Genomic DNA, 12,756 nt, shown 5'->3' with positions numbered 1-12,756 from the left:
TGCCTATAAAAGACACACAGATGCAGAGAGATCCATTATGGAATTGCAGGCTTCTTGTCTTTTGAGACTGTTAGATTTGTAAGGGGGGAAAAAAAACCAGGAACACCCCAACTTTCATTACTGAAATATTTTTCAAAACAACCAAAACCCATGTCTTCATCTGAAAGGGAAAAGAAAAAGGCAGTCTTGCCCTCTTGAGAGTTCAGTGTCACAGCTGTATAGGCTCATTGGAGAGTTGTATAAATGGAAGAGCAATTGGGGCACTGAGAACCTTTGTTTTTCCTTCCTCAAAAGGTATTAAAGTTACTGCATTTATTGCACTTTTTTTTTTAAAAAAAATATAAAAATCACTGGGGCCTAGAAAGTTGCTCTAGATAGATGCTCTACATAAATCAGTGACACAATTGGGGCTGCCACAGTTCATATGGGAAGAGTTACTCAAAGTGAGAGACAGTGCAGGTCAGTTCAAACCACGTGGGATTAATGCCTGACACACAGAACACATCCCCTATACACTTGCTCTTCAGTGTTTCCCAAGAGTCCTTGTGTGGGACAGTTAAGCCAGGGATGTCGAGATTTACACATGCAAATTGATAAGCTTTCCTAACACCTCATTTCAGAACAGGACCATTAATGACCCAGTACTTTTCATCTGCTAAAGATACTATTCTCAATTGAGAACAGAGAAACCAAACCTGTAGCTTTCATCTTATTTAGCAGTGGCTTCACAGACAGACCTGGATTTAAGCTACATAATCCTTTCATCCACAGAACAAGTAGAGAAGCAGCACTGTAAGACTATGTTTGTTGAGCAGGTGTTAAGGGAACTCCATCAAGTCTTGTACCACTACATGAACAACGCCTTGCTTGCTGTTAAATCCGCATCTTCCTGTTGAACTGCTTCCTTTCACCAAGGACATGCTCACATGCACGTGAGCCGTAGAAGTCCAAGCCTTTTAAGGACTTACTGCCCCTCAGCTGAGATGTGATAACCGATCATGTACATGTTTCTCTCAAGTCACAGAGGCAAAACAAAGCATGAAGGCGGACTAGGAGCATTTAGGCAGGCAGTTACTGCATCTTAGAGGAGGGGAAGTACTAATTTCCAACTGGAGCTGGCAAACTTGAGATAAAACAACTTTATCATTTTCAACCCACGAATATATGTTGAACATAGCAGTGAAAGATGCCCATCTGAAAGGCCTGCATGTGAGAAGTCTTTATATGTCAAAGAGAGACAGCACGAGCAATAGGAAGGTATGTTTTCCACAAGCTCTCCTGTTAACAGGTCTCATCTCTGAGGTGAAGGGACCAACTTTACGATGAAAGGCAATATCAGCTGCAAGACACCATTCAAGGCCCTGGCCTCTCTGCCAGACTGCCCACCCAAGGGCTAAAACATCAAGGTGTTCTGGGATGGAGACAACTGTCCTCTGAAACCTGAAGTCATCAACGGAGGTCACACAAGCCAGCCAGAAATCCATTTTAAAAAGTACAGTTCAACCGCCTGCGCAGTCTGCATTAAATGTGTCGGGAGAGTTTTTCACTTGGAGTCAAAAAGTCTCATGGAACAGGTTTAGACCTTCCTGCAAAAAGTCCAGCATCTCTTTCTGGAGAAGGCGCCAGAGTGCAATTACAGTCAGCTGGCCAGTGGTATCGAGTCCTCTTTGGTTTGTTCCCTGAGCTCTTCCTAATGGGGTGTACTTGCTAGTCGTTAATCTGACGGACTCTAGACATGCAGTGCGGCACTTGGCATTCATCCTTACCTTTCAGACCAATTTAAAGTTACTGGTCCACCCCTGGTAAATGTCTCAGAGGGTTCATGCCGACACTGAACACAGGAGAGGAGAGAATTTAAAAAGAAAAACACAACAGTGGCATTATTTGTCACCCCACAATCCAGCCTCCCTTCCCGCCTGCACTGTTCCACCCACCTCACCTGCCTTTGCTGACAAACTGCCTCCGAGGCTCTGGCACAATCGCAAAAAAAGATAACCCGCACTTGCCTGTTGCCAGGAACCGGTGCATTGCCAGGAGGAGCTGCGGTGATATTTTAACCTTCATCTCGCTGTCTGTCTGCTTGAAGGCAGAGAAGTCCTGCTTCCTGTCCCGATGAGCTACTTTCTTTTTCGTCTTGTTATCAGCTGGGGAAGGGAGGGTGGGAAAAGAAAGGAAGGAAGCGATTTCTGTTAGAACGGGGTCCAACACGAACCGCGCTGGATGGAGTCAGCCAGGATGGCCACCCAGAGCACAGGGTGAAGACAGACCCCTCTGCAGTACCTGCGAAGCCCTGCTCATCAGCACGCAGCACAAGCCAGAAACAACGAGTGAGCTGTGCTGTGGGCTCATCCAGCCGTGAGCCCCTGTCCTGCAGAGCCAGGCACCCATGGGCTCTGTCAGTTCTCTCTCACTTCAATGGGGGGGAAGTCTCTGCTTGCAAACATCTAATTGCAGAGCAGCCCTGCATATTACAAATAAGATGCCTGCTCATTTCTAGGTGGGGAGGAGTCCTGCTCAGTGTAACTAATGATCAAAAGGTGTTGCTCTACAGGAATATCTGCAATAGCTGCTTTTTTGTACACATTCATTCAAAAATTCCCAGCAAATACATACACAAATATACAATGACTTATTTCTTATGTTGTACCACAGCTTCACTGACTCTTTACAGCTCTGGCAAAATCCGCATGCCTTTGGCCCAAGTAACTCTCAATGTCTAGCATATACAGTTTCTTTTGTCCTGTCCAAACTTCAGCAAAGGCTGGCAAGGTGTACAGCCTGAAAGTGGGAATCTCTGGCTGCTTTACAGGCACTGAAGCCAGAATGAAGTACACAGTAGCTTCAGGAGTTCAGATACGGGAATTTGTCTGCTAGTGATCCTGGACTCCTGTCCTTTATTCAGCTAAATACTTGTCACTTGGTTTGTCTGTGTCTTAAAACAGGCCCTGTGGTGGGGAATCCCCATTTGTGAAAGACAACATGAAAGATGGAGTTGCAGAGGCACAAACCACCCAATAATTATCATTCACCCACTGAGCTAATCTGCCAAAATGTCTAGGAAACCAGGTAAGCAGAGAGCTATAGGCATCCTGGGGTACAGTATACATCAATTCCAGGGAGAAGAGGTCTCTGCTCAGATGGCAGTGTCTTGCTCTTCTCTGCTGACACAGTGTGTAAGGTGGCACTGGCTATAAGCAGCAGAATGCTGTCAGACAGCTCTGAGCTCCACCATATATTGCAGGAAACCCAAGTCTTGAGGCAATACTGTGAGCTTCTCAGACGTGATGCACGGCTTAGGTTCTGGGGCTTCAGTGGGGAAATATACTGAAAACACTATAGCTACTTGTCTATCAGACCCCTAGTCATGGGTTTAAAATGGCTGGGCTTTTGAGGGACCACAGACAGTTCTGGTACATTGATTCACTGCAGAGAATTCAGGCAAGCAAAGAGATGTAAGGCGATGCTAACACTGTGAAACCGCATGCATACTCCCAGGTAGCTGTTGACAGATTTTAGGTTATGCATGGAAAGATGATTAAAGTGATGTAGAGTAGCAAGGAAGCCACTGAGATCTGGAGTCCTGTAGGTGTCCAAATATACGCTACAGACTATGTAAGGCTCAGAGTGGCTGAGTTTGGGGCTTGGAAACGCACAATACTGGTAATTAACAGATTTCTAGAAAGATTTTCCTAAGTCACCTGGCTTTCTAGATAAGAATACATTTAGATCCTGAACTTCCCATGGATAAGCCTCCACTATAGGACTATTACAGACTCAACAGCAATACTGCACTGATAGTAATGTATCTACTCTAGATATCTAAAGCTCATTCTGTGAGCAGTGCAAATCAGAAAATTTGAGATACTTGTTCCCAAGCACATGGAGAACAATGATGACCCATGCCCTTTTTCTTCTTTGAAACCAGAAGCCTCTTACCCTAGTAGTACTTTATCTAGGACCTGGACTACATCAGGGATTGCAGTTTCTCTTCCAAAAGCAGGAATAGAAACCACCCAAGAGAGTGGTTTAGAAATACAGTCTGAGACAGACATCTGTACTTGCAGTTAAAGGAAAGATGGATACCAAAGCAATAGAAAGTGAATAGAGGAAAAGTCCCCCAGAAGCTCTCACTAGGTCCTACTGCTTGTAAGAGGTAAGAATAAAAATTGTGCTTTTTCTGAAAAGCTCAGAGAATGCTATTTCTTACAATGCTGTGGCTGAGATGCCTTTTCACAAGGAACTCTGTCACTGCTCTCTTCAGGGAGGCAAAAATCACCACTAGTAGACGTTTTGGCCCTGGGACAAGGAAACACCTCTTTAGTGGGGCAGTAAAGCATCTCTGTATTACTCCTGTGAATGAGCTGTACGTACCACTGCAGGCTTCACACTGCACTTCTAGTACCTGAAAACAGGGCCAGCATCACACCATGGGAGACTGCCTTAAATCTTTCTGTCTGCATCAGTCATCAAGGTAAGAGACCCAGGCTCTTAATCAAATGATGGGTGATTTCAACTGCTCCTACTGTTTCCCTGGCAGCTTGTCCAGAAACCTTCCCCCAAGAAAAATGTTACACAGCAAGAGCAAAGCCATATGGCTTAAAGCCACTATCTTGGCTTATTTTTGTAAGGAATGGTCTTAATTGTTCTTCACTATCCAAAGAACTTCTGAGCTTCTTGTAAGACAGAGGAATCAAGGACTGGAGAGACATGTAATTGAATCTGGACCAGGTATTTTCTGTCCGTCCTTTCTACAGTAAGTGAAATGGAGACTTGGGCACTGAAGTTACCTTGGCATGCTGAAGTGATCTCTGCTTACAGAGTGCTGTGACAATGTTTGGTTCTGCAACATGAACAATGTGATGCATGAGGGATACTCTCAGTATAACTTTTGGTGAGATATCAACAAATATCACAACTATCTTCAGTAGGTTCTGGGAATATTTAGACTTTTTCTCCAAATCAAAGGCAGCAAGGCTGACCATGAGCTCCTGGGCTGAGGAGGGGTCCAAATACAAGGTTGTGATCTCTCTTGTAATATTCCTGAATTTCCAGGCCTGATGCAGAATACCATGAATGATTGCATGAATTTCCTTGAAGGAGCCAGCTTGGACAGGAGGCAGCTACAGAACAGGGAGTTCAAACCTCAGATCACCCGTTCAGTTGGGCAGGCAGGAAGGCAGCAGGCTGATGGGTGCTGCAAATGCACCCAGACAATGTTCTGGGAAGGTTCTTGTTATCTTCCTGTGCACCTTTTTGTCCTCGTCTTTAGGACACAGAAGACATCTGCAGTGAGCTCCAGACAAGAGAATGAGAACATAAGTATTTTATCAAATGGAAGTGTGGTTCTATGTGGCACATGAGAACTGTACAAGGACAGAGACAAGAAACTGCTTGAGATGTGCATCTATCAGATCCTCCAGGAAAAGAAAATACAGCTCCCAGAGAACTAGACTCACTGACCCTGTGCTCACACTCAGTACCAGGATGCCCAGCCCAAGGCAGTCAGAGGTGGATGCCAGTGTCTCAGCACACACCCCACGTCCCCCTCTCCCCTCATCTCCCCAGTGATGCACACACCCAGGCTGACAGCGTATGCCCCACACACTGCACAGGTCTTTTTAAGCCTGAGACTTTGTTTCATTTTAAAATAAAGGCTTAGGAAATAAACTAAATTAGTTTTGCCACTTCTTTTTGTCCCTAACTGGGAAAATCAGGTTGCCTGGTGTATCACACATGTTTTGGCAACCAAGAGAAAGTCAGTGGGACTAAACCTGAAGCTCTTAAACAGCCTAAAATAGCTTTCTGTAAGGATACAGCTCCTGCAGCCTACCGGTGCTAGACAACAGAAGGTTAGCAAGTCCACAGTGCTAATGGCCAACAAGGTAAAAGCATAATTTTCTAATGGGTGGCAATCACCTTGGTATACCTAAAGATTAGATTCCAGCTACACAAAGCTCTGCTCTCCTGGCCTAGGATACTGATGTATACTGTGCCAGTATGTGTAGGTCTTGCCAGACAAATCAGCATTGCACAACCTTTTCTATGTTGCTACACTTTCACTGAATGACAGTAGGAATACTTACCAGGACAAACAATTTTTATTCCCATAGATCTGTGGTTTAAACGGGAGAAGTGATACAGAGTTTGCTAGCACATATATTTAACACACCTCTTTTGATGGCTGTTTGGAAATAGGAACCTTTGGGTAAGATGTGGTCTTCCCCTCAGGGATGTGACTTGCTAACGCTGAAATAAATCGTTATGTGAAAGCTATTGCAGCTGCAGCTGTGTAGCTCTGTAACAAATGTGCCCCAGGGCCTGGCACTGAACACCCCTGCAGCATGAGCTTGCCAGGGGTCATACTCACTGAGACAGACTGCTGAACAGCACTTGGGTGAGGACATACAAATGCAATGTAAGCTGATGCTTACAACAAGACTATTTATCCGCAACATGCAGAACATGTGCACAAGGGTGTGTTAAGGTATTTCATTTGTAGAAAAATCCCAGATTTTACGTGGGACAAACCCTCTCTGAATCTACGCATGAAAAACGGCAGCATTCCAGTTGCACTAAGGGGATGATTAAACTTGTCTTCAATTAGAAAGAGCTAAATAAGACAGGCCACCAGTCAAACCTGGGTCAGAACGGTGAATTCAATGTTCCTCAAGTGGACTCTGCAGTCTGAGGCCAGTGCAGAACAAACAGCTTTCTCTCTTGGGCCTCTGCGAAGGTTGAGAAATGCTCTCCCACCATGGCTAGGGCCATGGGAGTGCAGGACAGATTCCTGTAGTGCGTCAACCATGAAAAAATGCTCCAACTTTCCAATACTAAGAGTTAAACGCACTGACAGCTCTGCATCGTGACACTGGCTGAGATGCAGTCAGAGCCTACCTGTGTCGTAACAGAAACCTCTTCTCTCCACTCCATCAGCATCCCCAGTACAAACTTTTGTGCTCAGAAGTACTCAGTCTATCTAGATGTTGATAGGTCAGACATATTTAACAATTTTTCTTGCTCCCATCTTCTTCTCCTTGCTCCCAACAATTCTACAAGCCATAAGACATAGAAGACTAGAGCAAACTGAAGAAATATCACACCTTTATTGGGCACACAGCCCTTGAAAAATTCAGCTGCAGATCTTCAGCAGTGAGAGCAGCTTTCAGCAAAAACCGTAAATATACAATTACTCCTACCCTAACACAGTTCAAATGGATTTTCATGGAAACAGCAGAAAGGCACAGCTCCAAGGTCAGCCATTTCATCAAATTTCAAGTTTCCATCAAAGCAAAAGAAAACATTTTTAAAACTTCAGAACAAAGGCATAACAACGCTGCCAAAATTTTTCATAAGGTCTACTTTTAAGTAAACACCTAGCATAGAGCAAATCAGGTTTCAAGTTGGCCTGGTCTGACCTTAGCAAGCCAGCTTGGTCTTACAATGAACAGCATCAGAGAACTCTAGTACTAGATGGGGGTTACTAGCACTGACACACTGGTATCAACATTAAAAATGAGCTGCATTAACATATCGTGGACAATAAGCATGTTCCCATCACTACACGAGTTGGAAGTGTTTACAGCACATCAATCTGCCCAAATCCAAAACCTGTCACATTTTCAGTGATCCAGCTTCTCTGGATTTCTGCTCTCTCCCTTACTGCTACAGGTTCCTTCAGCCTAAACAGTGGAATGAACTCCAGTGCTTCATAAAGAAACTAGAAGTTCATCTTCATGGTACATACCAGGAGTCACCCCCCAAAGCTTCCTGCATCCTCCAGGAAGCCTAGGAAGTGAGGTTTCCCTCCTGTTCTGAACCAGGAATTTTCAATAGTAAAACCTTCCCAGGAAGGAGACTTTCAAATGAACTCATGTTCACCAGCTCTGGTTTGTTAATCTAGGAAGTCTTCAGATAGTAAAATTAAATTCTCATTTCCTTGCCCTCTAACATGCTATTAATGGTCAAAGCTTTTTTTGTCCTGAAGAACAACAAACAAGGGAAAAAAAGCATTGGAAAGCATATGTGATATCTTTTCACTTGTAGAAACATGGAAATATCTCATAGGTGATGAGACAAAGATAGGATCTTTTTGGAGTATAAAAGAAAGTCTGAATTCACCCTGTAAAAGCATTATGTTGTGACTATTAGCCCAACAATTCATTAGTGAAAGTATGAAAAGAAATCGATACTAACTGGACTTCTGTGATTTGCATAGTAATTAGACTGTTTGGCCTGTCATAAAACACAACTGTGATTTACATGAACCTTGTTTATGAACATATTTATTTACCTATGTAAATAAATAAATACTGGTAAAATACTGATCAGCTACAGACAGTAGTTCAGGCAATAACAATGTATTAGGAAAAGTAGAAGTATGTCTATCCCACAGTGTGAAGTGCTCATTTGGCATTTGGCTTGAAGCGAGGATAGAAGATGCTTCCACCGGTCTGAAAAAGAAACATTCAGATCCCTTTCATGAGAAAAGAAAAAGAAAGCAAAGGACAGCTGGACAGTGTTATAAATATTTAAAATTATTATTTCTATTACAGTAGAATCTAGAGACATCCTCGTGCTACACACGAACACATAGTAAAAAATAGTATCTGCCAGCAAGCGATCAAACCACAGATAAGACAGATGAAGAATGACAGAAAGGAAATCCCATATGCACAGGCCAGACTGTGCAGATGGGAAGAGAAGCAAAGACACTTTAGGTATCTGGCCAAAGACCAGACAACCTCTAAACTGGGGAAGAAAAGAGACCAGATCTCTCAAGTCCCAGGCAATGGTTGACCTGCAGCATCATCTCCCTCAACATATGTTAACACAAAGGAAGGAAGGAGCTGTACTGGGTGATAAAAAGACGAGTAATTTAGGACATGCTGGTTTTCAGCCCTGAAGAAGACTTTCCATTCTCAGGTTTTCTGAATGAGTGACAGAGAGAGACTCTAAAGAGACTCCATTGCCTCCCTTGAGACATGGCATTTGCCTGCCTTCTTGCTAAAGTACGATAGTACATGGTCTACAGGCCCTTCAGGCAGAGAGAGGTTAGAGGAAAACGTGGGATGTCATGAGCACTATAACAAAAAGGTTTAACAAGGCCACTGTGGTGGAGAATAGCTAGCAGGAGAGACCAGACTGCTGCAGATATAAACCTTCTTGATGGAGAGGTCAAATAAAGAAAACTGTCCTGTTTCTGAATTAATACAGCATAAAAGGGTGAGGAGCCCATGCTGCGAAAACAAAAATTACTTTGACCATGAGGGATCTGCAGGTCATTTGACCATTGAGATTTTAAATCAGCAACTTAACATGTCTCAAACACAGCTATTAAACACAGCCACTGCTGAATGGAGTCCTCCCTCACATCTATAAACAAAGTGCAAATATTTCTACTCACTGTATAGATCTGTTTCATCCAGAATTTCAGACTTGATGATCTCTTCAATCACATCTTCTAAAGTGACAATTCCCAGGACTTCATAAAAAGGATCCCCTTCTCCTTCATTGTTTACTCTTTGTACTATAGCCAGGTGAGACTTGCCTGCAAGGAGACAGATCAGCAATTTAGACATTTTAGAAATTCCTGAAAGATCAGAAATTATAGCAGAATTATAGACACACAGGTATAAATAAAAAGTCAAAAAGGTTGGTGTCAGGCTTCATGAAAAAAGAAGCAAAGTTTAACAGATGCTTAAAATCATAATCTGATTTCTGTCTGGGAAATGCATTCCTGGGTGACATAAAACCACATAAGGCACTAAAGGAGAACGGCTAAAGAGATCAGTGTTCTCCTTCTAATGTCTTTCCCAGTGAAACTGTCACCCTGGCACTGAAATCATTGTATTATCTTGTTGACAGTTTTTCCACTTCTTGTCTCATGCATTGGCAGGAGGCGGCCAGGCTGGAGTCCTCCTTTGCAGCGAGCTCCCGTGGATGTTCTCCTCAAGCTTGGAAACAACAGTAACAATGGCCAAACCACAAAAGCATGTGGACAGGGTAGAGCTGGGGAGAAGAGGTCAGCCCAATCCATGAGTTTCTCTTTTTCTCCTTTTTCCCTCAAAAATATTTTATTTAGACATGCCCTATACAAAGTGGGGGCTTATTTAGAATTAATTCATTTAAATATTCAAAGCAACACTGTCTGATCAACAGAGAGAAAAGCTAAGATGAGATGCACTAGTGGCTCTGAAGATCCCTGAGCTGTGCATCATTCAAACTGCATTCTATAACTCCTAAAGTCCTTTCTGCCACAGGAATAATAATAATATCATGACCCTTCGAATCCGCTTTGATATCCTTGGTTGCCAGTTTCCCTAGCTGCCATTAAAAGCTGGTCCTTTGTAAAGCTGCATAAAAAAGTAACATGCATTCAAATGGTTCACCAAATAGACCTGGCATTTTGATGCATAAATACAGCAGATCTCAATATGTTTTCTGAACTATCAGGAGGTAAGCAACATTGACTCACATTCTTCTTTGCTAGTTTAGAAAATGATACTTATCCCCATCTGTGGAAGATAACCAAAATAGTTCAACTTTGCTTAGACCCCTTTATAGGCAATAATGTCTGAATGTTTTAAGATTCAGATTATTAGACTAACAAACATTCAAACTATTCCAACCCAGACTTACTCATGTTTGAAGAATGAAAATATCCTGAACAAATTAGATGAGGGAGGAAAACTTATCAACTACTGATATAAACATTGCATCAGGTCAAGTCAATTCACTTTGGTAAGTTTTTCACATCTGCTTTCCCAGGGACCCAACATAAGCAGTTAAAAACAAATTCTTGGTGAATGCTGTCTGTCGAAAGTTAAATTCTTTTGCTATTCCCAGCTTGTGATCATTTAAAAGGAATTTTCCAAAGCATGGTCTAATATTAGACTCAAAATGAAGTTTCCATTCCACTTAGGCGATATTCTCACCAAAGTAACTACTGCATAATCTGATTGTCTTGGAGCTACTCGTTTAGATGCAGATGGACATACTTTAAATACCAACTCCACAGCACTGCTGAGTCTTATCTTGAGGAGACCTTACTCTACAGTGAATTAATAGAAAGATGATTTGTGATTTTAAAGGATCAACATTCATATTGTACTGAAAGTCTTTTACTGTGCCAGGTTTTATTTCTTTGCATTCCTTGCAAGACTTCCAGCTCTTTTTATTGCTCAATGAACAGCATTTAAAAAAAAAAAAAAACCACCACAGTGACTTCATAAAAACATGCAAGATTTAAGTACTATTATCACTGCTGTAACCCTGTTATTTCTCCAATTATATCCTTTCAGTCTAACGATGTTTTAAAAGAACTATGGCACAAAAAAGTCACACAGACAAACCAAATACTGTAATTTATTTCCCAGCGCCTGCTCAGATACTGGTATATTTGCTTTCAAGTCAAAAGGTATGACTCCTTCAAGAACCATTTCTATGGCAGACCAGAGCAGCTCATTTGCACATGCTCATTCAGATGCTAATTCCCAAGGATCACCTTTTTCACACATTAGTAAGTGGTAAGAGTGCTTAGATCGGTACAAGTGGGTAAAATAAAATAAAATAAAAAAAAACCCCAATGCTATTAACTCGGTGTTTCAGCTTTGATCAGAATCACCAAATTACAGCCTTCTCTTCCACTTCTGTACTGCCTATGATAAAACTGAACTAGGTGATAAAATTTTACATTTTGAAAAGGACAGTCTTTCTAACAGTGGAGTCCTGGACACATCTACAAGCAATTGGAGAGATTCATGGAAACAGGATTGGGGAAGGACCTGAGGGTCTGTAATACCATGGGACATTGTGCAAGTCTTTCAGCCACAAAACCAGTTGTGTGCCCTTTCCATCAGGGTGGTCCCCACCAAGAATTTAGGATCACTAAAATATGTTATGCTGTCCCCATTTTAGCAGCTGTAGCACTCTGATCTGACCAACAGTACCTAATGTGAGACAAGAGACCAAAAGCTGTATCGGCTACTGCTCTCTTATGCAAAGTGAACTGGTAAGGAATTAGTTATGCATGGGTATCGGACATTTTGCACAAAATGAAGGCTAGAAACATTTTTTTCCTGGCTCTGCCATAATCTCTGATTTTTATTTTTTTATTTATTTACCAAAGCATTGAGACCATTGAAACTTGGCATAGTTTCAAATGCCATCGGACTTTTTGGTGGGTAGCACTGATGTTCAGCTCTACCTTCATTACTGAAACTATATGTTGCAGAGAGTTCATCTGTTGAAAATAGATAAATTATCCAAACGCAGGCTGACACTAACCCTTCTTCCCTCTTGACTGACAAGTTTTCCTGTTCATGACTTTCATGAACCCATCAACTTTGCTGGGGTCAGATGAATTTAAGTCAATCTAACTGGGCTGCCTCCAAAAGGCTGTCTTTTCCTCTCAAAGTCTTCTCCTTCCTTTGCATTGGCTCCAATGCTTATGCAGTCACTTGATGAGACAGACCAGATCCAAAAATTACATTTCTTTGGTCTTTGCAAGTTAATTTATATCCAGATCCAATAATTTGCCAGAAATCATCAGACAGTGGAACAAGCATGGGTGCTGGTGGTGTCAAAGATGCATTCCCAGACTCGCTGTCCTCTCAGGCTGCTGCATAGCGTGTATGTATATATATATACACACACACACTCCACGTATGGAAGTAATCAAGGCAGAAAAGGCTAAAGGGAAAGCCAGAGGAGCACAAAGTCTTCCTTATACATCGTAAAAGAGCACAACACAGCATG

At 42.3% G+C, this 12,756-nt stretch overlaps 1 protein-coding gene across 1 annotated transcript in view; it reads right to left on the bottom strand.

Annotated features, from left to right (window-relative positions):
- The window catches only part of CNNM2 (cyclin and CBS domain divalent metal cation transport mediator 2), a 128,053-nt gene that overhangs the window by 20,498 nt on the left and 94,799 nt on the right, over positions 1 to 12,756 (bottom strand). Inside the window, exons 2-3 of the mRNA XM_074831181.1 lie at positions 9,404 to 9,547; positions 2,007 to 2,144 (exon numbers count right to left, since the gene is read on the bottom strand). Of these exons, the coding sequence (XP_074687282.1) occupies positions 2,007 to 2,144; positions 9,404 to 9,547 (282 nt within the window). The remainder of the gene's footprint in view (positions 1 to 2,006; positions 2,145 to 9,403; positions 9,548 to 12,756) is intronic.

Source organism: Strix aluco, chromosome 7 (genome assembly GCF_031877795.1).
Source record: "Strix aluco isolate bStrAlu1 chromosome 7, bStrAlu1.hap1, whole genome shotgun sequence".
Lineage (NCBI taxonomy): Eukaryota > Metazoa > Chordata > Aves > Strigiformes > Strigidae > Strix > Strix aluco.
Note: the sequence above shows the minus strand (reverse complement) of the source record. Positions and strands in the feature narration are given on the sequence as shown.